We start from the raw sequence: 25,757 nt of genomic DNA on the forward strand, positions 1-25,757 counted from the left end.
CATATAATTATTTTTCTAAAATTGTACCAATGTACCATCCGACACATTTATCACATGTAAACTACTTAATTTGAATATTGTCTTGTTTATGAAGCATCAATAATCATTTCATTTAGTGAATATGAAGATATTGCTGTTGTCTAAACAGGTTTAATGTCTGGTTTAATCATCCGTTTGCTTTAAAAAGCTTGCGTCATCTCTGAGCTTCATGATGAAGTGCTTGCCTCTGTGTTTTTTTCTACCCTGCAATGTATGTCAGATCTTATAGACATTGTCGCAGCCTCTCCATTTGTTCTACTCATTGATAAACTTTGATTTCACTGTGTTTGGGGCGGTTATAAAGTGAACTGCAGCGAGCACATGCCCCACACAGGGTTCCTCACAAACTCTGCCATATACTACTTTCCCACTGGAACGTCTGACCAATGTTAAGTTTTAACCAAGTGACAGATTAACTCGGTGGTTACAGGTTCCGAATGCGTCAGGTGAACATCGTGGGCCCGAGTCCGGTGAGCGTCCCGTCCCGTGTGATTCAAACCCTGCAGGCTCCTCCAGACAAGGCGCCCAGCAGTGTGACGGTGCGCACGGCCAGTGAGACCAGCCTCTGGCTACGCTGGGTGGTGAGTGCCATTCTTATTAAAAATCAAAGAAATCAAAGATCAAACCTCCATAAGGACATTTATCACCATTCATTGTGTCCCTGAGTAAACAACTTAACCGGGTTGCTCCAGAGGGCTGTATAGTGAAACTATACTCATCAACTCATCAAATGAAGTGTTTCATTAACATGTCTGTGACTTCTATCAATCATATTGTTGCTATTATATAAGGCATTTCAAAGATTAATAGATATAATTGAGCAGATTCGTTTTATCTCTGAGAAATATGAAGGAAGCTAAGTGCATTATATTCAATTGAGTTCATTCAATAATTCAGGGTCTTGCTTCATTTTTTGTTTCTTTCACAGAGGTTAGAATAAAATAAAAGGGATTCAAGGAAGCTATTTCATTGTAACTTTCAGTCCTAGTGTTCTGACAGGCTGTCATTATCTTGTATCACACATGAATACAAGCTAGGATGTTGGAAGCAGGGTGTTTTTAGACATCTATTGATTTTCACCTGATATACAACTGCTAGCGTGAGAGCTACTGCCTAAATTGAGTTTCTCAAATTGAAGCTCTTTACCTGTCAAATTAAAAGCACATGAGAGCTGATGTTTTGCCCGTTTGTGACATCTCACTTACCTTTTGGCACCCAATCAAAATCGTTCAGTTGATTCGGGGGGAGGGGGTTGGCGTAAATGATGTAGCATTATTAAATATGTGTATTAAATATAAATATGAGATTTATAGGAGCATGTATATTTAATTGAGTTAGGCTGAGCTCAGCTTGCTTGCTTTAGCAATGTTCAGGACTGCTGAGACTGCGTGTTATAGAGGAAGCACTGTTTATTTTTACACTACGTTTTTTTCTTTGGTTTTGCCTAATGAAAAAAGTTGTATAAATTTACTTTATCTCAATGGAAACTGATACATTTCAGGATTTTTTTTTATGATTAAAAAAAAAGCAGTTATTTGAAATAGAAATCTTAAAGCAATCATATGATGCGATTTCAAGTTTTCCTTTCTCTTAGAGTGTTACAAGCTCTCGGTGCATGAAGAAGATCTATAAAGTTGCAAAGATTAAAGTCTCAAACCCAAAGAGATATTCTATGTAAAAGTTAACACTTAAAACGGCTCGTTCTAACATCCCTCCACATGTCTACGTCACCATGTGGGAAGATTTGCATAACACTGCCCAGATGCCCAATGGTTCGCATCTAGAGGTACACACTAATCTACAAATTACTTAGGTTATTCGGTTTATAAACGTGCCTTAGACTTCCTCTGATGCGAAATAAACCGATATCCCGAGTCATTCAGTTACTCCTGACAGTACATTGACTCGTGCTGCTGGCCTCAAAGACGGCACAGTATGTTAAGGGGCATTCGTCCAATCACAATGCACTGGATAGCTGGCCAATCAGAGCACACCTTGCTTTTCAGAACGATGAGCTACGTAAAGATGCATTTCAGAAGTTGGGGCATAGAGGAGAAACAATAATGTGCATTATGTGGAAAATAATGTGTTTTAAACCACATAAACACATTGCATTACACCAAATAATGTTCTTTTTAGCAACATCATATGACCTCTTTAATAAATGTGTTCTCAATGAATAATTAATTTTTAAAAACTTTCTGACCCCAAACTTTTGACTGGCAGTGTATTATAAAATTACCATAACAACATAAACATTTATTAATTGAAATATGTATGAATATGCAAAAGATTTTTTGCTAAAAACAAAACACGTCTTGTGAAAATTCTTCATTCGCCTCACCATGTGTCAAAAGGTGTATCATTACCTTCATGAACAATACAGATAATTAATTTTAAATTATTTAAATAAATTCTTTCCACATATTTCCACTGCAAAAGACCTTGGTTAGTTCATTATTAATGTCTTGCAGCCTGTTTTTGTCTTGGTATTTAGCATTCACTGCATGTGTTCATTAAAATGTATATTTGTTTTTCCCTCATCTTCATTACAACTGATTAAAATGAAAACACTCTCTGTCAAAGAACCTCTCTGTCACTTATAACAAGAGTGATGTTTCCCCGCAGCCACTGCCAGAGACCGAGTACAATGGAAACCCGGAGAGCGTGGGCTACAGGGTCAGAGTGATGCGAGCAGACCTGCGGGGTGAGGCCAGCACACGATTGGTGAACGACAGGCTGGAGAGGGAGATCACCCTGGAGGGGCTGGAGGAGTGGACCGAATACCAGCTGCAGATCCAGGCCTTTAATTCCATAGGCCCCGGGCCCTGGAGTGAGCCTGTGAAGGGACGCACGCGTGAGTCAGGTGAGGACACCCAATCGGATACTAATATGGGTTGATGAGCCCCATGGGATGTAGTGATGCAGAGGGAGCATCTTGAAATGTTTATTCTTAGGATAATCATATTCTCAAATCTAAACAGGTGGTTCGCAGATTGAAATGTAATTTCCTTTATGTGATGATCATAGCAGCCCCTCACAGAACACACTCTCTGTCGGACTCGAGAGCTGCTCTGAATGCTTGCCTACACTGCAGATAAGAAGCCAGGTGATTGGCTGCCTGATGTCACTACTTATCTTTACCGTTGCTCCCTGCCTGCAAGATACACTCAAGAAAGATTTATGGCCTTAAATGGCTACAGCGTAAACTTCAAAAATATGCTATTTAAAGGTGAAGTGTGTCATTTCTGTGTCACTGGTGATGTCAGACTGAATTGTAAATATGTTTACAGTTTTTGTAAACAATGAGAATGATGTTTATGCATGCAAAAGACAGCCGCGTAATGCTAGGGTGTTGTGGTTTGCCTTGCAGGACAGTGCTGTGCAGTAGTTCTGGGTGGATGCTAGCCCATGTCCACAGATCTCAAATCAATTAATAATTTTATTCAATAAGGAAGCATTCAGTTTATCAAAAGTGACAGCAAAGACATTTATAATGTTACAGAAGATTACTATTTCAAATAAATCCTGTATTTTGAACTTTCTATTCATTTAAGAATCTTGAAAACGAATGTATCACAGTTTCCATTAAAATAATAACAACATAGCTGTTTTCAACATTGTTGATAAAAAATAGAGCAAATCGGTATATTAGAATGATTTTTGAAGCATCATGTGACACTGAAGACTGGAGTATTGATGCTGAAAATACAGCTTTGCATCACAGGAATAAATATTTAATTTAAAATTGTAAGACTAATTTATAATATTATTGTTATACTTCATTTCTGATCAAGTAAATTAAGCCTTGGTGAGCATAAGAGACTGTTTATAACTTCTAAAAAAAAAAAAAAAAACTTTACTGAAACTACTAAATTTAACAATTTATTCTTTCCAAATTTAATGATATTTCCACTTGGTAAAAAATTTAATGTCTGATCACTTAAAGTAATAGTCAACCTCCTCTAAACGAGGCACAATATTTGAGGAGCTTAAATCCACAACCTTTAGTATGACAAGTAAAGACGTTTTAAACACTCTTTCATCGTCTAGGGTTTGGATGATCAGGTTATCCCACCACAGAAACATAATAAATACAACATAAATAGTTCTTTGGAAGACTGCACTTGAGATGAACAGAATCAGAAAATGAAGTTTGTCTGTAGAGGGAGTCATTGTATAATCGTGTGACTAATAGCTCACATGTAGAGACATTCTGGCTGTGCTGTCTGATATGAGGCCTGGTGTTAAAGGTTTGCCATCTTTTAGTGGTCTGTTCACTGTCTCCTCACGCTCAAACTCTTGTTTGCTGCTCACACGCTAATGTTGTTTGCTTTCTTTTTTCCCTTATGACATTGGAGAGGTGACTAATCCCCGTGAGTTTACTCAGTACTCGGGGCCGTGTGTTAAGGCACAGTGCGATAAGGGAGTGTGATTTGTCTCTGTGTGTTTGCCTAGTGCCGTCGGGGGCTCCGGAAAATGTGACGGTGGAGGCCATGAGCTCCAGTCGCATCCTGGTAACCTGGGGCTCGGTTCCTGAACACGAGCAGAATGGCAACATCCTCGGATACAAGGTGGTTACTCGTGAGAATTGCTTCGGCGTTTTTTTTTTTATTGGTTGTGATTTCACACAAATGAAAATGACCTCAGACTAATGTCAAGTAGTGCGCTGAGGTACAGTGTCTGCTGAAGGAGCCTTTGGATCAATATCATAAGCATCTCAGAAGTGAATAAAGATTTGGAGTTGTAAGATCAACCCCTAAACTGTTTTGTATGATGAAATGACATGAAAGATTTGACGGTTGTTTCTCTTGAGGAGGAGAGGCATTGTTTTTATTCTTTTATTCTTCATTGAAACATTTCCTATAATAACTATCCTATGTAGCTGTACTGTACTAATCTTAAAATGAATCAATCTAATATATATATATATATATATATATATATATATATATGTCGTAAAATGATTAATTACGATGAATTGCATCCAAAATTAAAGGTTTTTTTGCGTGTGTGTACTGTGTATATTTATTATGTATAACTAGTGGCATTTGCACTTTCTGTCATGTCAGTGACTATATGCCACTGCAATAGATGCATTTTGCCGTATTAAGGTTAACGATTAATTGAACGCCGAATTAAATCTTTAATTTGAACGCCGATCGATTATGGGAATGACCTAAAATAGTCATCCCTAATTTGAAGCCTTTCCAAAAATGACTGTATAATTTTGAGATCCATCTTTTCACACCGAGGACAACTGAGAAACTTACATTCAACTATTACAAAAAAGTTCAAACTCTCTCTGATGCTCCAGAAGGAAAAACAATGCATTAAGGTGAAAACTTTATAAATTTGTAGAACAGGGTTAATTGAACTAATTTTGCCTTCTGGGAGACTGCTTTTGAAGGGCAGTACTAAATGAACAAATATGATATTCAGGCAAAAAAGAAAATCTTCATTTTGTTCCAAAGTTGACACCCCTGGCTCATAATGCATGGCTTCTGGAGCATCTGTGAGTGTTTGAACATTTTGTAATAAAAAATATTGAAACATTGGGCTATATGATGTAAAATCAAGGGGAAAATCAATGATTTGTTTTAAGGTTGATATTATCCTTTGAACATTTTATGCATAAAAAAAAAATAAAAAAAATAAACATTTTCTTAGAAGCCCTATAAAGCAGTTAATGTTTGCTCCACTACCATTTCATTTTCCTTTTTTAAAAGTAGAAAAATTCATTGAAAGTCTGACCCATGCGGAAAGACAGATATATGCAGTTAGTTCTGGAAGTGCACCCGTGTGTTCAGAAAAGCTTCTCTGGTTTAGAGTCAACAGTAATTAAGGCAGGAGGCTTTATGATGAGAGAAAAAGAAAAAAACTTCATGCCATGCAGCCTTACTAACAGCTATCCCTGTGTGTTTGTATTTAATGTGATCTTAATTTAAAGTCAGTCACAATCACAAAATCACACAACAGTGATGTGAACTATAATCATGCTTAATATACTTATTGTTTCAGGTTATGTACAAAGAGAAAGACTCAGACTCGGAGGCACAGGTGAATGTGGTTAAAGGCAACCTGACACAGTCTGTCTTACTGAGAAACCTGCGTAAATACGTCCAGTATGAAATCCAAGTTTTGGCTTTCACACGAATTGGAGATGGACAGCTCAGCAGCCCCCCGGTCTTGGAGAGGACCAAGGATGATGGTGAGCAACCTTTCACGTTTCACCACTGAGATTCAATTTAATGACCACACAGGGAGTTTAAAGGAATAATTCTCCAAAAATTTTGTCATTATTTACCCACTTTCATGTCATTCCAAAACTGTATGCTCTTGTTTTTTTGGACACATAAAATGATTTTTAATGCATCTCATCAACAACAGTTCATAGTGACCTCATCTGTTCATCAGGCTGCAAAAACGACAAAAAAACACCAAAGACCATTTTGAAAGAAGTAATCAACTTCTGTCCAATATTTAAAGTCTTCGGATGCCACACAAAAGCCTTGTGTGAGGAAAAGATTGACATGTAAATCTTTATCATCTGATCATCTTTTCCCTCAGTGACTTGAGTGAGTGAGTTGAACTTCAGAATCAAAATAATTGAATACCCTATTTTTCTGACTATAAGTCGCCTGAGTATAAGTCGCATCAGTCCAAAAATACATCATGATGAGGAAAAAAACATATATAAGTCGCACTGGACTATAAGTCGCATTTATTTAGAACCAAGAACCAAGAGAAACCATTACCGTCTACAGCCGTGAGAGGGCACTCTATGTCTTCAGTGTAGACTACAGGAGCACTGAGCAGCATAGAGCGCCCTCTCACGGCTTTAGATGGTAATGTTTTCTCTTGGTTCATTTCTCTTGGTTCATTTCTCTCGGTTCATGTCAAATTAATTTTGATAAATAAGTCGCACCTGACTAAAAGTCGCACGACCAGCAAAACTATGAAAAAAAGTGCGACTTATAGTCCGGAAAATACAGTACATTTTACATTTTCAATTTTTGTAGCCAAAACATCACTGAACTGTCATTGTTTTTTAAAAGCCCACCTTAAGAATATTCCAAATACGGTGTTTAATTTGTGTTCCAATGGAGACAGTCATAATTTTTGAAACCCATGAGGATGAATAATGACCAAACTTTCATTTTTGGATGAAGTATCCCTTTAATGCTGTAAACCTAAATGCACACTCCTTGACCAAGCAGTGTAAGTTTATGGGCTGTCATGAGTAATGGGCATTTGCTCTGTTCACGAAGAGTGCACAGATTGAAGTGGCCTTGGTTTTTATAGAATAAAAAAGATGAAATGCCATTTAGTCTAAAGCTTTTTCAGACACTTTTTGAAGGTCTTCTATAGCCTTCAAAGCTTCACTTGTTTTTAGTGTACATTGTGTGCCTTTGCGTTCGTGAATCACTCACTGTCTTTTTTTAAGACTAGATTTGGTATAGACAGGTAAACCAAAACCAACATCACCATCGGCAGTGGGTGGCCTCCAAAATTTTTACTTTATGGATTGCAACTTAAATAGACTTTGAAGAGCTGGCCGAGGAATTTGAGCAATGAAAGCTTTCAGAAGAGAGGGATGATAGTTTGCTATCCATTACAGCAGTGTTTCACTCCGGTCAGGTTTAAAGACAGATAACAGTTAGAACTAATGCACTCTTATATGATTGCTATATAGCCAACAGGGCCATACGGGACAGACTACAGCAGAAATATGTTTTTGGGAAATGGCAGAAATAAGGTCCCCCTCAAGGTTATTTTCCGGAGAAACAACTAATATACTCCGTGTACCGTGAGATTTGTCAGATAAAGCAATATCGTGCACATATAAAGTGCTGAATTGTAATTTATCTCATGTTCAAAGCTGATTTAATTCATTCAAGCATGTTATACTGGGAAAAGTCATATGAAATATAAATTATCTGCCATGAGTTCTTTACTTGGAAATGATTTTGTTATCTAGATATCTCAATGGAAAAGGAGGAAAATAATGGAAATGAAATATTGTACTGAACTAGACTGTAAACCACACATGCTAGGCTATGACTAAGAAGACTCAAATGTAATAGACAGTTGAAAAACATATAATTCAGATTACAATGCTGTGAAAATCTATCATCTACTGTATCTGTCTATTTCAAGGTGTAAATGCTGTAAATATATTAGTCTGGATATGTTCGCATGTCTGGATCATGTCATTTGTGTATATGGTGCTGTTAATATAAATATTATACTGTAAGCTGAAGCTACACTATTAATGAAACACATGTCATATTGTGCAGTTTAGCTTGCTTCACAAACCTAAAATCTTATCACAAGAGAGGACGTCATGGGGGATACTGATAGAAGCCTTTTCCCCCGGCTTGTGAGAGCTTTTTAAAGCAGCCCACTATATGAAATACAGGGGTCAGCCCTTAATCCAGCCGGCTACAGAGTCACATTAATGGAGTCTACACGCCTGCGGACAGCTCTGTGCTGCTCTCTGAATAAGAGATAACAGGACTCTTTTAAACGGGGCTGTAAATGGAGCTCCCCCTTGACAGACGCAGAGAGCTCGGGCCATTTCAACGCCGCACTTTTCTGACGGAAGCGCAGGGCTCGGGCAGAGTGTCCTCCAGTCTGTGCTCACTCGACCTTGGCAGCAATTATCTGTGTGTTTGCCTTTTTAATTCCCCTCCAGAACCGACCTCATTAAGGACTGATGGTGCAGCAGCATTTTATTCAGGCCCCGAATCCCGTACGCATGGCGTTGGAGATGCTACGGGCCGTCCATCTTGTTTCGGCCGGACGCGAGTGATCGTTCTGGCTTTTGTCTGTGAACCTAAACATCCTGTGATTGGATTTAATCAGAGCCATATCAGCAAAGCAAGCAGCAAATTGGACGTTTCTTTTTTGCACTGCGATTAGATTAGCGTGCCTTAAAGTCGTTAGCGTTCGCACGTCTCTGAAAAGATTGGCAGGAAAGTGCGTTTATTAGTGACTCGCTTAAAGAAGTAATTAATAAGCGGATTTTCTAATTGTAGGTTCACGCCGAGTAAATGCACTCGAGTCGTGAGTCGTGCATCATAAGTAGTTAAAAGACTCCTCATGTGTGTGTAATCTCCATATAAGCCTCATGGCACACGGACGGCTGATAGCAGGATGATGAATGTTAGCAATACATTGGCAAGAGAAAGAGGCATCTTGGGAAAAGCACGCTCTACTGTAAGAGCTTCTTCTTGTGGACATGTGTCCCTAAGGTCCCACACACTATGACTGCAAAAAGCAATACAAATCAAATCGCTGTCAGATGTGTTAGATTAATAAGTTCCATAATGTCCAGGAAATGAAACATAGGATCCACCTAACCGACCGCATCGACTGGGGGAATCCAGAGAGAAATAAGGAAGCAGTCGAGAGACAGCACTACGGTGATTGTGTTTGTTCCGCATTTGTACAGCACGGCGATTCACGTGCAACACAGCAGTGGTGTCGTTTCCTGCTTGTGTGTGTGTGTGTGTGTGTGTGTGTGTGTGTGTGTGTACCTCAGGCACAGCACCGGCCCATCACCGTTATTGGATTCCCTCCATGTTATCTGTTGCTCCACAGGTGCCCTGTTAGTGGATGTATAGGCCTGTCACAGATGCCTTGGAGAAAGGGGAAAGTGTGTATGTTTAGAGGTGAGACACACCAGCAGGGGAAGGAAACATCCTCCTTAATCAAAGCCTTTAGTAGAACCGATGGCACACTGTGTCCTTCAGAGTAGGGCGCAATAGTCATTACATCCTCCAGTCATCATTGGTCTCCTCCTGTAGGCAGCAGATCGCTCCTTGGCAATGTTTCCCTTCAGTCCTAACATACAATGATAGAGCTCTGCTCATCTAGTGAAGCAAGTGACTCAGTGATGGCCGACAAGGTGTGCCAAGTGGCAGCACATCTTTGACCAGCATGGATCTAAATACTTTGGTCAAGGACAAGATGACAGATTCTGAGGGGAGAATGACCAGATTTTGCTGCTCGTGGCTGGCTGCCGGCTAATCATTAGTAGTGTTTGCTAGAGCAGATTTGAGTTAACAAACCCCACACACTGAGGAGACTTTGGCATGTAACTCATGAATATGAATTAAACTTCAATTGTTATGGCTTGTAGAGTCCAGAACTGCTCAGAGTACCTTATAACATCTCACGAAATGACATAGAAACACATTGACAACCACTTTCCACCAACAATCCCTGGCAAACACCCATGATATCCTAGCAACTACATAAGCCCCTTTCACACTGCACGTCGGACCCGGCAAATTGCAGGAACATTGCCGGGTCGCCTTCTGTTTGAAAGCAAACACGTCCCGGGATTAATTCCGGCATTGAACCTGGGTCTGGGACCTAGTAACATTGCCGGGTTCAGTCCCGGGACGAGCGCTGTGTGAACAAAAGCCAGATCTAATGCCGTGTCGAAGTGATGACGCATGTTATCGCGCAACTCTTTTACCGGCTGTTTTGAAGGAAGATCAATGTTCGCGACAAAAAAATATGTGCAAACTGTAATGAAGCAGAGATCAGTTATTTCCTCACTTTCCGCACTGACGCCGAGATTGTTCGCTTGCTTCAGTGAAAGTATACGTGCCTAACGTTTTCGACTCATACATTACACGTCACACGCTGATGTCACGTGTCGTTAAGGGATCTTTACGGGTTGTGTGTGAAAGCACGCACATATTCCGGGTAATCGCTTTCAGTGTGAAAGTGCAAAATTTAGCGACCCTGGAAAAATTGCCGGAACACTTTACAAGTGTATTTGCCGGAATCACAGTGTGAAAGGGGCTATATATATGTAGCAACATGTTGACAACCACTCAGAACGTCTTAGCAGCCACAAAGCAACACCCCGACAGCCACCTAAAATACCCTGGTGACCTCTCAGAATAGAGTGGCAACATGCAACCAACCACTAACGCAACACTCTTAATTATTCATTCAGACCTCACATAATTTTTATAGTAAAGTGGATCAGAGAACAATATTTCTGTGCACAGATGGATTGAACGTGAGCGTTCACTCTTACAGATGGAAACAGCTGCCTTTTCCACTGACGAGATGTAATCTGGAATATGTTCATTAAGCTGACACAGTTTGAGTGCTGTCGTAACTGTCTCTTTTTCTCCACATCCCTTATGTTTTTGTCTTCTTATGAATGTAACATTTTTTGTTGTTGTTGTCCTTTTCAAACCGGGTTTTTTTTTTATAATGACCTTATCCTGACGTAAATACCATTTCATAGTCTGTCTCGGAGGGCTGCTGCTGCTTTGAAAGCTAAATAACCTCTATTAAAGCGCTCTGATTTAGCCCTGTGGTTCGTCTGTAATTCAAGAGAAAGCGTTCTATAGTGTGTATAAGGTGTATTGCTGGTGTGATTACTGCAGGAGGAATTACTGCATGTAATGATAAAATCTCATCTTTGGCCTCTCCTTTTCCCCTTCAATAGTTCCCGGACCACCTATGAGACTTGTGTTCCCCGAGGTGCGTCTGACAGAAGTGAGGGTGGTCTGGCAGCCCCCTGTGGACCCCAATGGCATAATTATGGGTAAGAGAAATAATAGGTCAATTCCCTCATTTATCCACTGAAGAAATGAAATGTAGAACAAATTGAGATTTTTGCCTTTTTTCACAACATATTTTTATAGTATTACTACACTACTGGGTAACATTTTATTTTAAGAACCAATTCTCACTGTTACCTTGTTTCTTATAAGCATGCATATTCCTCGCATATTAGCTGTTTATTAGTACTAATAAAGCACATATTAATGCTTTATTCTGCTTGACCATATTTAGATCCCTTAACCCACCCCATACCTAAAATTTACCACTTACTATTAATAAACTGCAACATTATAAGTTTGTTCAGGAATAGTGAATATGTGTTCCCTATTTTTAAGTGTTACCAACGACTGTTCGGGTGTCAGTAATGTTGTTTCCTTGAAAATTCTATTAATCAAATAATTCAACTGAAAATTATTAATCTGTTTTCAACATTTTTAAGAATAAGAAATATTTCTTGAGAATGATTTCTTAAGGATAATGTGACACTGAAGACTGGAGTAATGACAGCTTTTTCATCAAAGGAATAAATAATATTTAAAATAAATTATAATATAAATCAATTTTGATATTTCACAATATTATTATTTTTTTTTTACAAAAAAAGAAAAAGAAAAATCATGAAAAAAGTTTATTTAAACACACATTGCCACAAATAAACAGTAATTAAACTTTAGTTTAAAGTTTACATTTAAGTTATTCATTTTAATTTTCACCAAATTATTTGCTAATTATTTATTTTAAAACTTATTTCTGGACAGGCATAATAACCTAGATTCTTTAGCAAATATTCCAAGACCATTCACCTAGGAAGTGACTTGTCAGACTAATTTAGTCCATGATTCAGACTGTATTCAGTCTGATTTGCTAAGTCAGTTTGACTGATTCAGTTGAACAATTATTTGAATATATTGCCATTCTTCACGTGAAAATGATTACGCCTGACCCATGTTGCCTGTATTCAAGTGGAAAGCTGCTTTCATGTACTTCACCTCACATTAAAAACAGTCTCCTCAGTACTTGATCTGGCCTACGTGAGAGCGTGAAATGCATTGGACTGGCAGTATCTGGCTCAGAGCAGAGCCGTTTTCTTTCCTCCGCTCTGTGAATGAAGCCATGTCACCGTGCACCTGAGACTAAATCTTCATACGGGAAGAAGAAGCCGGAGAGGAGAAAATCCTTGCGTTTTAATGAGATTAGTCTGACTAACACCTCAAGTGAATGAAGCTCAGAATAGCCGCCTGCCAAATCATGCTGTCCTGTGCAAATCACACCAGAGAAGAATACACGCAATCTCAGCGATGCAAAGATTAGATCCAAACACATTTGTGGATCTTATTCACAAAGCATTAATTTTGAATAAAATGAGGCCAGTTTAAGCATTTTGATGATGTTTGGGGAAAATTGGGACTTTGTTATGGCGTGTATACTGTAGAAAAATGAGACTGAAACCGTGTGCACTCTACATTTTAGTCTGGAATGTGGCACCGCATGACTGTTTACCCAGAAGTCTTAAATCCCTGTTGGAAAATTTGTAAGTGAAGTATGGTAGTCTCTGTCTACAATGTGCCTCTCACTTTAAGAACCATTCGTCTACCATCTTGCACCAGCTAATGCAAGTTTAAACGATGTAGAATCCAGCTGCCATGTTCCAAAAAAAAAAACGGCTACCAGCTTATGCTGGATTTTCCAGCAGAGACTTTTGTTTACAGCAAAGCCTAAATGTAATCCGGTTTTCAAAGCCGCTGAAAACTGTGTTGTGTGTTCCCAGAAGCGTCAGCAAACCTGACCGTTAAAGTCTATGCCTGGGAATGGGAGTTTGCTTTGGATTATGCAGCAGATCGAATAGTTACACTTAATCTGACTCCAGCCGCTTCACTCAAACAGAAAAAAACAGAAGAGTCTGACAGAGGAAGTGCGCAGAAAATGACATGCTAAATCAAACCGGAGCTCAGATGTGTGTGAACATAAGCTAAGTAGATGTAAAGGCAGGCGCAGCCCCCGCCAGCCGAACCTGGATAATTACATCAACACTGCAGCGCTCCCAGACCAACGTGCCACACGCATGCTGTTATTTCACACTCTGTTTCCATGTCATACTTTGGCAGATCAAGAGATGCTGGTTATGTAGATTGAAGTCACAGAGAGAACTCCTTCAACGAGAGAAACGAGATTTCTCGGCATGCCTCTAATTTGCTGCATCTTGAAGAAAGGAAATGCATTGAAAGCAGATGTTGATAGAATGAGATTCAATGAGTGTTTTTGTTGTTGTTGTTTAATTTATTTTTTATTCTAAATTTTTTTGTCATTATCATTATGTAGTTATGTTCAACTTTTCTGAAAAATATTTGTAACATTAAATTAATATTTAAAATATTTTCTGTCTACTTTGTCTATTTTGCCAAAATACAGAATATTTTAATTTAACCATTGGCTTTCATAATCTTGAAATCTTCAAAAAAGGAAATGCATTGAATGGCACTTTTGGTGAGAAAGCTGGGATTCGGTGGGCGTTATTTTCTTTCTTTGTTTTTTTTGTTCGTTTTGGCGTGATGTTAATGGCAAAAATAATAATTCACACATTAGCTTGTTAATAAGTTGACAGCAGATATAATAAAAGTTTTTTCAAAAAAGATATATTTTTATTTTGATAAAAAGAAAAAAAAAATGAGGAACATTTTAATTGGACAAATGGCTTTTAGAATATCCAAATAAAAAGAGGCATCTCAAAGAAAAGAAATGCATTAAAAGTCATTGTGCTTGCTGAGATTCAGTGGTGGAGCCCTTTCTGCTGAGGCACTGCCCTAGTGAGTGATTTTGCTGGCTGCTTCAGGAGCGGTAATCACTGGGCAGTGAATGAGGAAAATAGAGCTGCAGGAGTTTGTGGGGTTGTGACCTAGCCAATCACATGGGCCGATGCCCTCACAATGGAAACCCTTTCCCAAAAGCAAAGCCCCAATAAACAATGCACGGGTCATAGCCCACCAGAGCCACGCAAACTGGCTGCTTTCTAGCCATAGTACTCTCTGTATCTCTCGAAATATAGACACTGGCATGGAAGTAACTGGGAAGAGAGAGTGTGTGCATGTGTGTGTGTGTGTGTGTTTGGGGATGAATGTATGTGATTTTCCACTGCCCCTCATGGCTGAAGTGGACATTAGGATGAAATGGCAGCCCCCAAGTGCTGCAGATTCACAATGTGGGATGGCCTAATTTCGTTCTGCACAGCCCAAGGGGGCCAACATGCAGTGCAAGCATCCCGAAAGATAAATAGATGGTTGAATAATGTTCCGTCTCTCCCACGGCCAAGCTCTGCCCACACATTCCATTTTCAACATGTTTCCCGATAATGTTATCATTTGTTTTGCTGGCGGTTTGCAACACGTGTCATTCCCTCAGACACGAAGCAGATGGATGCTCAGCAGATCTAGTACAGCACTTCTGTGTCAAACCATGCCTGTTCACTCTCTAACTTAGGTTTCTGTACTCTTCTGGTTCATTTTGAGAGGCAGCTGTTGGTGAAACTTGTTATTCACACACAGAATTGGTCTTTAGTTAAAAAATGAATAATTCTAATAATGGCAATTAATGATAATGCTAAATAATATCCAGTATGCACATTATTCTTCAATGCAGAAGTAAGCCTATGGCTGAGCCTTCCGGTTCATTAGCTGCTATAGGGAAAAAATTAAGGTAATATATGAAAATAATGTGGTAAGACACACCAATTTGCAATATCAAGCAGAAAACAAGCTGTTTTTACAGCCAAAATAGCATGAGATGAGATGAGATCAGAAGCCAGACCCATAAAATTTACAAATGGCTGAGCCGACTCTTAGGAGAAAAATAAGAAGGATAAAATGAGTTAAAAATAACATAATCCTTGTTTGGTGTCGATAAAGGGCTACCTGAGCTGGGCCTATTGTGCTGTGGTAAAACATGAACAAATTTCATTTCATGCATGTTTGTTGCGCATCAGCATTTTGTTTGTGGTTCTTTTCCCTTTGTATTGAATTTGACATTTGGATTAAATTTGATATAAGGAGTGAAGGCAAGGCAGACGACTTCCCAGATGAAAGACCTATTTGAATAAAGTCTTTCTGCAGCAAAGGAAAGCAATGACTGCAGATGTTAACCAGAGCCGAATTTAAAGTAGATGCTGATAGACCAAATTTTCCAGTGCACTGAAGCCTTTTTAAAAGCCATTCGTCTTATAAACCTGCTGTTGTTTTCTAAAGATGGTTTCCCAAATACAAATGGCTTTTTGAGGAGATATTTTCTTCCTGTCCTTTTGTACTTTGAGTCCTCAAAAGCATGTCTGACTGAAAACGACTCTCAGAGTTTGTGGAAATGTTATTCAGACTTTTGATGTCAGCTTAAGCTGTCTCACCATAGACATAAGAAGGACAGAGGATCAAGACTCACCTCAGACGATCTAATGACTGTTTTGTAGGATACCAGGTAGCTTACCGTCTGGATTCTGGGGATCCCAACCAGTTCATCACAGTAGAGGTGGGCCCTGATACCCGTCAGTTCACCGCCTCCAACTTGACCCCGGAGTCGGCCTACATCTTTCGCATCTCTGCCAAGACGGAGCAGGGCTGGGGAGCACCTGCACAGGCTGTGGTCATAACTACTGAGATTAGAGGTGATGCCAACATAAATACACAACACCCATATAGCTTTAAAGGCAGGGTATAGGTGATTTGGTTCAAAAACATTTTTTGTTATGCTGGTTAAAAAGTCTCTTCATATCCTGATAGCAATCACTATGTTAAGCTGAATAAATGAAGCTAAATGAAAAGAATGAAAATGAGCAAGAATGAAAAGTACCTACCCTAGCTTTAAAGTCAAAATGAAATGAAAACTCCCTTGTTTATTACTGAATGCATGTTATTGACTTTATTGTGAAAGATTCATCCATGCATGGTGTAATTAAAATTTCATAAATAGATCTTCTTTTAAAACGCCAGACTTTTCTCTGGTGACACGTGCTGGACTTCTCCCTTTTTAACAATTGACTTGCAAGTTCACATTCAGATCTGCCTTCATCAACAACTAATGGATTGAACCAAGTCCAACATTCATTTATTTTTAAATGTCAATTTAAAGTTTTTATGTCAATTTGGAAGAAAAGATCTGTTTGACCATTTGATTTGAATTTGTGAGACATGACCCTGGATCAGTATTCATATCATACAAGCCAAATCCTGACCCCAACTTTAAAATTATAGGCAGTTAAGCAAGTCCTGCTTCTAAAAAAATCATGCATATATTTAAAAATTGTATAAAAAAATAATATTGTCTTCATTTGAAATTACTTTTCAATACATCATCAAAAACAGAAAATAATGTTAGATATTGTTTCTACAATTTTCCCAATGGCTTATACAGTAAATTAGTGCCGTTAAAAGGTCCACCAAGAGATTTTTGATATTTTTTGCGATATTTGAAAGCACCAATACAAACACGCCCATACCCCAACAGGACCTCGCCCCTGATATCTCCAACCCTGGCAACAACGATCACAGAAATAAGCGTTGATGAAACACAAGCATATTCAAACAAAGGCAACACAGATAGGTTGTGGGAAACGAAGCAAAATCAACATTACTTACCTATCGAGAAGAACTTCTGCGTCTGATTCGAGCCCTTCCCACTCCTCGAGTTTCTCCACCGCTGACAATCTGTGCCAATATTTACACAGGTCCTACCTCTTGCCTGATTGTAGCCCTTCTTTTTAATATTTTTGTTCTCTGATATTTTTTGCTAATATCGGTCCTGTGCAGTGTTAATTTTGACAGGGATTTTTGATTTAGTCTTAAGGGGGTCGCACATCAGACGAGAAGCACAGCACCTTAAAAAAACAATAACATTATTCTCTATGAGTGTACACACACCGGCAGCACCATTCGGCATCTGTCTGCAGCACCCAGCTACGACTCAAGACGCTGTTCAAATTCCTGCCACGCCACAGAGCGTCATCTGCATAATTTTATATTAAATAACATCATATTTGTTTCTAATCGTTGTTCATACATTATAACAAGATACCACTGCTGCAAAATACTACTTACATTAGTTTTACAGCTTGAATAAAATGTAAACATATATAATTAAATGTATAATAAACATAGCATTTGATGAAAATGCTTAATGGTCTTAGACACATTTTAGTCATATGAGTCTTAGTCTAGTTTTAGTCAACGAAAAGTCATTGCATTTTTGTCAACTTTTAGTCATTACTTTTAGTCAAACTGCGGTTTGTTTTTATTTTGGTAGTTATTTTCTATGTAGTCTATGATAAATTTGAATCAAGGATTGAATTTGGGAAAACTTGGAAAAAATGGAGCTAATTTTCATTTTTGGGATGAACGATCCCTTCAATAGTAGTGAAAAGGGAGCAACTTTTAAAAAATTATAGTTGTTCATGTATATTTAATAATTTATAATTTATTAAAGCAGAAAAGGATAATAAGACAAATACGAAAGAGATACAAAATAAACTCTTTTTTTTTCAGATACATTGGGTTTACTTAAATATTTATTTAATATTTGTTGGTTAACATTAATGACACAGATAGGTACTTAACTAGGAATGCTGTCCCTTTAAGATGGCATGCATGTAATACTGACACACATTCAGTTTTCACCCACCTGTTTGCCTTCACTTAATCCATAGCTGTATTTACGTGAGATATTCTACACAACAGACATTTGGACTGCTATGTGTGTATTTGATCGCTGAAAACTGATCGCGCGCTGTATATGAGAACTGAAGACGTGGAGCGTGCGCGAGAGAGACCTCCTCTATCAGTGCAATTCTGCCTGTCCCCCATTCACTAACTTTAATTTAATCGACAATGAACTGTGACTTCCAGGGAAAACTTTGATTACCTCATCCCTACCCGTTCAGGTGCTAAGGCCATTGTTTCAGATCACTAGTTCCCGTTTTGTTAGTCTACCCATTCACTGCAGCTGCCATATAATAGATATGTGAATGCCGTTTATCCGATTGCAATACAATGACAGAAATGCACGTTTAAGGACAAGACAGTAGCCTATTGGATGTATTTTGAATGTCCGGTAGTCCTCAAACAACATTATAGTCCCATCTCTTCTTGTTAATGAAGACGCGGCATATATTTCGCCATAGTTTTTATCATCAGATATTAGTTTTAGCTCGTCAACGTCTCGTCGTCTTCACAGAATTTGTTTGTTAAGTAATATTTTTCGTCTTCGTCTTTAACACTGGTCCTGTGCAATTAAAATGAGCGCTCTCTTCTCTCTGTCATTTCAAGACACACACCCTTAATGCTGATTGGCTACAAGTGTGTTTTTTGACTGCTGTGGTCAAATCATTTTTCTTAAATTGCTTAGTGCACCTTTAATGTTAACATCATTTTGTCATAACATACAATTTTGTCAATAATAGCAAAAATAGATTTGTAACAGAAGCATTACTATTGGGATACACCTAATTCCTCTGATGGGTAAAATCAACTTCAGAAACAGATGCTGGTGGTGTTGCAAGAGGAAAATATTTATGCACAATAGATTGAAAACTCACATTCAAGTCTGGCTGCATTCTGAAACATCCAATACCATTCACCATAGATAAAAATGGATCCTATTTAACTCCGAAACCAAGTTGCATTACAGAATTAAAATGGATTGCTTTTGTTTTCTGTTGATTCTATGCATTTATATAAATAAAAAAATGCATGCATGATCCAAATCATTCTTTGCAATATTTTAGCACTACTACATGATATGCAGCCCAACTGCTGCACTGGTAATAAAGGAATCAATTCTGAGACAGACAGATAGTTTGGGTTAAAGAGAGTGATTACATATCATCCTTTGACCTCCTGAAGCTGCTCGGTTGGTGCTTTTAAAAGCTGCATGGGCAAGGCCATTGCAATCATGGCTTTCGTTGCGCATGATCTGCATCTTTAATGGCGGTCGATACTACACACCTTTAAATAAACAATTATGCCTCTCCATATTGATTTCTCCCATAAAAATCAATAAGGTTATGCAGTTGTGTGTCACACGGGGGTGGGGGAGGCCAGGGCGAGACCCGCTGACTGATGCACACATGAGTTGAAGAGTCCTGTCCTGTGATTAAGAACAGTCAGCAACACCAGCCTGACCCCTGAACTCACACTTCACATCTGTCTCTACTCCATCAGAGCGACCGCAGCCTCCACGGCAGCTGCGGGTGCCTCAGGACTACGTGCAGTCCCGCAAACTGCAGCTCAACTGGGTGCCTGGAGGGGACGGCTCCTCTCCCGTCCGTTACTTCACCCTGCAAGCGCGGGAGCTGCCCAACGGAGACTGGCTCACCCATTCTTCTGCTATAAGCCACAATTATACCTCCTGGGAAGTGGACAGGTGAGCTCCTTTGCCATTTCTCAACCCCCACAAACAACAGAACCAGGGGCTTTACCCAGAGACTGGCCTCCAGTGACCCTCACAAAGTTGATTTCACTCTCCGCTGCTTCGAAGCCACATGTGTTCCCCTGCAGGGCTCATGAGGGCCGTATAATAAGGGCAGTATGGAGGGAGTGTTATTAAATGTGTAGGTGCCTTTTTTCCTCTGCAGCAATTTATGATACTCAATCCAATTTGAGAGAGTGAGAAACAATCAGTACGTTGGGCTACAGGCGGTCTAGCTTTTTGCATATGAGTTATGCCGGATCCGCAGCTATGATTATATGGGCAGTCGAATAGTATTTTATATGCATTCAGAGGGCCATCTCATCTTGATTATGATGAGTCCCCTTTCTCAGTGGAAAACTCTCTCAGCCATCAGCTTTTGAGTGCTTTTTTAAACAGCCAGATTGTTGCTAAATGGATTATTCAGGACTGATTTGTGTCTTTACCAGCTGGAGGCTTTTAGTAGTGGGGCATCATGGGAAAAACATTCCCTTTAACCAAGCAAATATGAATAGCAGAAAGCCCCCTCGTATTGGAAAGTGCCGTGCAACTCATCTCAATCTACAGAGATCGGTTATGAAACCTAAACGATATGTTTAGTTCGTTAATGAGCCCAATTGGCTTGTGCAGTGTGTCTTGGGTAAATGAACAAATTAGAAATTAAAGTGAAATTGTTTCTACATATTCCCTTTACTGTCAAAATCAAGAAATCAAAATCAAGAAGTTTTGTGCCTGTGATTTTCAACACAGTGGTTGAAGAACACTAAGCAATAGGGCTGATGTGATATTTATGAAATGTGTTATTTTAATAATTTAAATCATTAATATGTTGATGTTTTTTTTATATAATATTTATTGAATTATACTTAAACTGCTAGACAGTTTGGCTGTTCAATTATGATAACAGTAATTGTTTATTACTTATTTTTTCTTTAAAATTATATTGTAAATGTATATATAATTCATATTTTGTATATTATATAACAAATAAGAATAATGTTAGTATATTTTAATAATATTTAATTAATTGTATTTTAACAATTTTAATTAATTTGTATTTTTTCTCTGTTCTTCAATGTCTGCTTGTACTTCATTGAAAATTGCTTGAAACTTGGTATTTATGAAACTTGAAAATTGTTTTATCCGATCCCCAACTGTAAGTCACTTTGGATAATAGAGTCTGTTAAATAAATCTAAATGTAAATGTAAACTTTAATTCAAATTAGCTGAAGAAGTCTAGGAAGTTTGTCTGTGCAATTATGACAAAAATAGTAATTGTGATTATTTATATAGTATATATTATTATATTAATATAAATAAAAAAATACATATATTATTAAATAATAATATTAATATAATTTATAATTTAAAAAATAATTAAATCTAATTAAAATACTTATTTTTCAAATTAATTGTGCAGCCCTATTAAACTGCATTCCCTGACATAATTTACCACCACCTCAGTAGTTCATAACATATTTCTGTTTTTGTGAAGTGGCGTATGCTGCTCTCATGTCTCTATATGAGCGTGTTTCGTATCTTATTTCCGTCCTCACCTCTCTGCCTCAAGTGCTTTAAGATAAAACTCTGTAATTGCCAGCGCGTGCCCTTGGGCTTCAATGGATTGTGTCCCTGACATTTATAGATACTAGCTCATACATGCACTGCTGAGCCACATCATTTGTGATGGGAAAGGTCTTTGTCCAATATGAGAGAGCTCATGAGCTGTGCAATCCCTCAGGCTGAAACCCTTCACTTCATACAAGCTCAGAATGATGGCGACTAATGACGTCGGAGACAGCAAGTACAGCCAAGAGACGGATGCAATTACCACTTTACAAGATGGTGAGTAATAATGAGCGCGTTGTATCTACTGGCTTTGGTTGATGCGCTATTGATTCAAATAAAAGTCATAGAGGAGCTACAGTCTGATCTGCACCATTTACTTGCAAGCTGAAGTCTTGAAGCTGATTTAATTCTGTCATTATTAACTTACCCTTATGCTATTCTAAACTTGTGTGACTTTCTTGGGTTTTTCTTGGGCTCAGTGGACCACTAGTGGGTTACAAATGAATTCATAAATGCCTTTGGTCTCTTGCAATGGGACCATCATAAATGGGGATCTAGGGCATCAAAAGTTTGTAAACCCCTGGTCAAATGACTCAAAGCTCGCTAGTAAGAGAAGACATTTGTATTTATGACAATAGGGCTTTTCACACTTGCAATAGTTAATCCTAGGTCATCTTAATCCTATTCTAAACAGAATCCTGGGTTATCTTGCTTCACATTTCACACTGCTCATTATTTACCCAGGGTTAAACCTGGGTATTCATATTCTGACATGTTTCTAAACCCTGGATTAACATTTATTTGTGGTGTCACTATATATATATTGCCAAACTGACATTTTCCTCAATGGACTTTTCTGACTATAAAAGTCCAAATTAAACGGTATCTTCTTCACTCCGTTTTATACATTTTCTGCCACCATTTGACATTTTTCTCCTCAAATTGAGATGATTGTTTATACAACTGTGACTGTCCAAAGCACATGAATGTGAGGCACATGATTTGGTGTCTGTTGCTAAGCGTCTAGCTGTAACATTCAAACATTTAATCTTTTCAAACTGTACAAGTTTGGCGCCGCAATGCAGGTGTAACCAGAGTTGTGTGAAATGTTTTTGTTTGTTTGTTTGTTTCTCGCAGAACGAAATCTTACAACAGAATATGTAATATGATCATATCATACGATAACATATGATATCATATGGTCAAATACTTTTAAAGTACTTTTATACTGCTCATTTTTGAGCTTGGACCCACCAGTCCTTGAAACACCAGTTCATGTATTTCCCTTTAATTGCATAGAAAAAGATCGGTATACATTGCCGTTAGAGTAAAATTACTGAACCTAAACATAGGAACCTGATAAAAATGCTAAATTTAGATAAAAAATCTAAAACAGCACTTTATATATATATACTGAAAAGGCCAGCCTTCAAAAAATCATTCTTTTGTGTTCCACAGAAGAAATACAGTCAAACAGGTTTAGAACAACATAATGGCAAGTAAAAAAAAAATGACTGTATTTACTGAACTAAGAACTTGCCTAATGGGATTTCTTGTTGTTTATGTGAACTTATTATCAAATGTTGTTTTCTGTGCATCTGCAGTTCCTGATGAATCGCCCACAATTCAAGCCGTGAAACCCTCCACGACAACATCGGTGCTGGTGCAGTGGCAGGTACGCTAATGCCGGCCCACCCCGGGTCGAGTGAACTCCTGACCCCCATTACGTTTATCTGATAGCCAGATAACAAACCGGCTCCAGCCTGTGAGAAGAGTAGCGGCATGTTACAGGCTATCACTAGTGAAATTACAGTCCTGTTCTGTTTAATGATCTGACTTTTGTCAATAGGTAGCCTCGCCTCACTTTGAGCAGCCTGGCATGCATCGCTTAGTATTCCTCGTGCAGGTTTGCATAAATTAATGACATTTGGTATTGACACATTTACAGAGCTCGCAAAGGGCTTCGCCAAGCCCAGGATAATTAATACCCACGCACGACAGCGATCCTGCAATCTGAAGGGATATTAATTAGTAGCTGGAACCTTTATTCACTGACCTCTGAGTCCCGGATCTTCTCACTACTGTCTGTTTTATCACCAGAACCGTAGGCCGAGTTGATTACGCTCTGCTCTGAGCTTTGTTAATTACCCACTGACTGAATGGCTCAGAAATTAAATCCTCATCTTTTATTTATCTGATCCGTTTGACAGCGTGCATCGCACACGGAGACACGATGGGAGATCAGTCAGTGCTGTCTGTCAGTTACGGCCGGGACGGCTTTTTATCAGGGTGTGCTTTAATAAGGACCGTGAGAACAGCTAGCGGAATGTGACCTTTAATTTAATCTGTCCCTTTGCAGACGCCCAAGGAGGAGAGTGTGAATGGGGTTCTGGTGGGCTATCGGCTCTACTACCGTGAGCTGCAGTATGACAGCGCACCGCAGGAGTCAAAGAGGGCCGTCAACAGCTCCTTGCTGCGCACCGAACTGACAGGTAACTAGCGGGAGGAGGCTCTCCTCTTGAACCAGTAACGTCTGCACGCAGGCGTGATTTATAGCTTGAGTGCTTCTTTGAACACTTTAACCCATTCCACTTATTGAAAAAAGGAATTCCTTAACAATTTTTACCTCAGCCTTTTTGATGTGCACTTTTGTGCAAAGATGAAAATTGTATTTCACAACTACACTAAAGTAAGGCAAGTTTTGACACGAAATGACGAAATTCACATTAGTGCTGTCAAACGATTAAAGGGATACTCCACTCCAAAATGAAAATGTTGTCATTAATCACTTCCCCCTATCTTGTTCCAAACCCTTTGTTCATCTTCAGAACAACAATTTAAGATATTTTAGATGAAAAGCGGGAGGCTTGTGACTGCCCCATTGACTGCCAAGTAACTTACTCTGTCAAGGTCCAGAAAAGGAAGAAAGACATCGTCAGAATAGTCCATCTGCCATCAGTGGTTCAACCGTAACGTTATGATGTGATAAGAATACTTTTTGTACGCGAATAAAACAAAAATAACTATTGTCAACAGTCTCCTCTGTGTCTCTCCACGTCACTCAAACTGCCCACGCTCTTCTGTGTCAGCCGCATCACAAGTGTGACCTTGACAGTGTAACTTACTTGGCAGTCTATGGGACAGTCTCATGCCTCCCAGTTTAATATCTTAAATTGTATTCCAAAGACGAACAAAGCTTTTATGGGTTTGGAACAACATTGGGACAAGTGATTAATGACAACATTTCCATTTTGGGGTGGAGTGTCCCTTTAATCGCGATTAATTGCATCCAAAATAACAGTTTTCGCTTGCATAGTGTATGTACTGGGTATATTTATTATGTATATTTAGATACATACACATACATTCTGCAAGCGAAAACTGTTATTTTAGATGTGATTAATCACGATTAATCATTTTACAGCACTAATACACATTAATACACTGAACACTGCGCAAATCAGTTGAGTTTGAGCGCTATCAAAGCGTTAGGATGCTCGTCCTGCCTGCAGTTAGAGAATAATTTTCCGACGGATGGCTAAGCGTAGGTGAACTCATTACGCGCTCAGGCTGTGTAAGGTGCGGAATCATGAGTTTGAGCTCAAGTGTTCGGCACTGAGCACCCCAACGGGCTCTTTTTCCGCAACCCGGATCCGGCTGCTAAATCTCCTTTGACAAATTGGACTCAGCAGTGTTGACAGCATTTAAATGCACAAGCTCGGAGCAGCCGAGCACGGAGGCATATTTAATTCCTTTCCCTGTGTTCTGCACCGGTCAGGGCAGGAGTGCAATATCTCTCCTCTGCTCTCCACTCGTCTTACATGTTCAAATCTGAGGTCTGTTAAGTGCCGAATGTGCCTCCCTGCTGAAATCACCCTAAATGCCAAGAGGAAATTACCGGAGCTATGCTCTATTTGTTCAGGCTTAACAGCTTACATTGAAAAGTTAGCAGCTACTCCAGAAGCTAACAAGGTCTCTGTCACTTTCTAGAGCATTCTGCTAAAGCCAAGTCAGTTTATGTTACTTTATTGTGCTGATTTGTTTGTATGTTTCTATAATTGTTGTTTGCAGTGTGCTGTCGGACAGATACAAAGATTTAGTACAAAATC

The 25,757-nt window shown here is 38.8% G+C and overlaps 1 protein-coding gene across 3 annotated transcripts in view; it reads left to right on the top strand.

Moving 5' to 3' along the window:
* Positions 1–25,757, top strand: part of LOC113091961 (protein sidekick-1-like) — a 110,828-nt gene that overhangs the window by 66,527 nt on the left and 18,544 nt on the right. For all 3 annotated transcript variants that reach the window (XM_026257647.1, XM_026257645.1, XM_026257646.1), the window contains 10 exons: positions 470–620; positions 2,668–2,905; positions 4,498–4,613; positions 6,061–6,250; positions 11,522–11,620; positions 16,091–16,285; positions 19,833–20,034; positions 21,821–21,924; positions 23,253–23,323; positions 24,008–24,140. In XM_026257647.1, the coding sequence (XP_026113432.1) occupies positions 470–620; positions 2,668–2,905; positions 4,498–4,613; positions 6,061–6,250; positions 11,522–11,620; positions 16,091–16,285; positions 19,833–20,034; positions 21,821–21,924; positions 23,253–23,323; positions 24,008–24,140 (1,499 nt within the window). The remainder of the gene's footprint in view (positions 1–469; positions 621–2,667; positions 2,906–4,497; positions 4,614–6,060; positions 6,251–11,521; positions 11,621–16,090; positions 16,286–19,832; positions 20,035–21,820; positions 21,925–23,252; positions 23,324–24,007; positions 24,141–25,757) is intronic.

Source organism: Carassius auratus, unplaced genomic scaffold (assembly GCF_003368295.1).
Source record: "Carassius auratus strain Wakin unplaced genomic scaffold, ASM336829v1 scaf_tig00214411, whole genome shotgun sequence".
Lineage (NCBI taxonomy): Eukaryota > Metazoa > Chordata > Actinopteri > Cypriniformes > Cyprinidae > Carassius > Carassius auratus.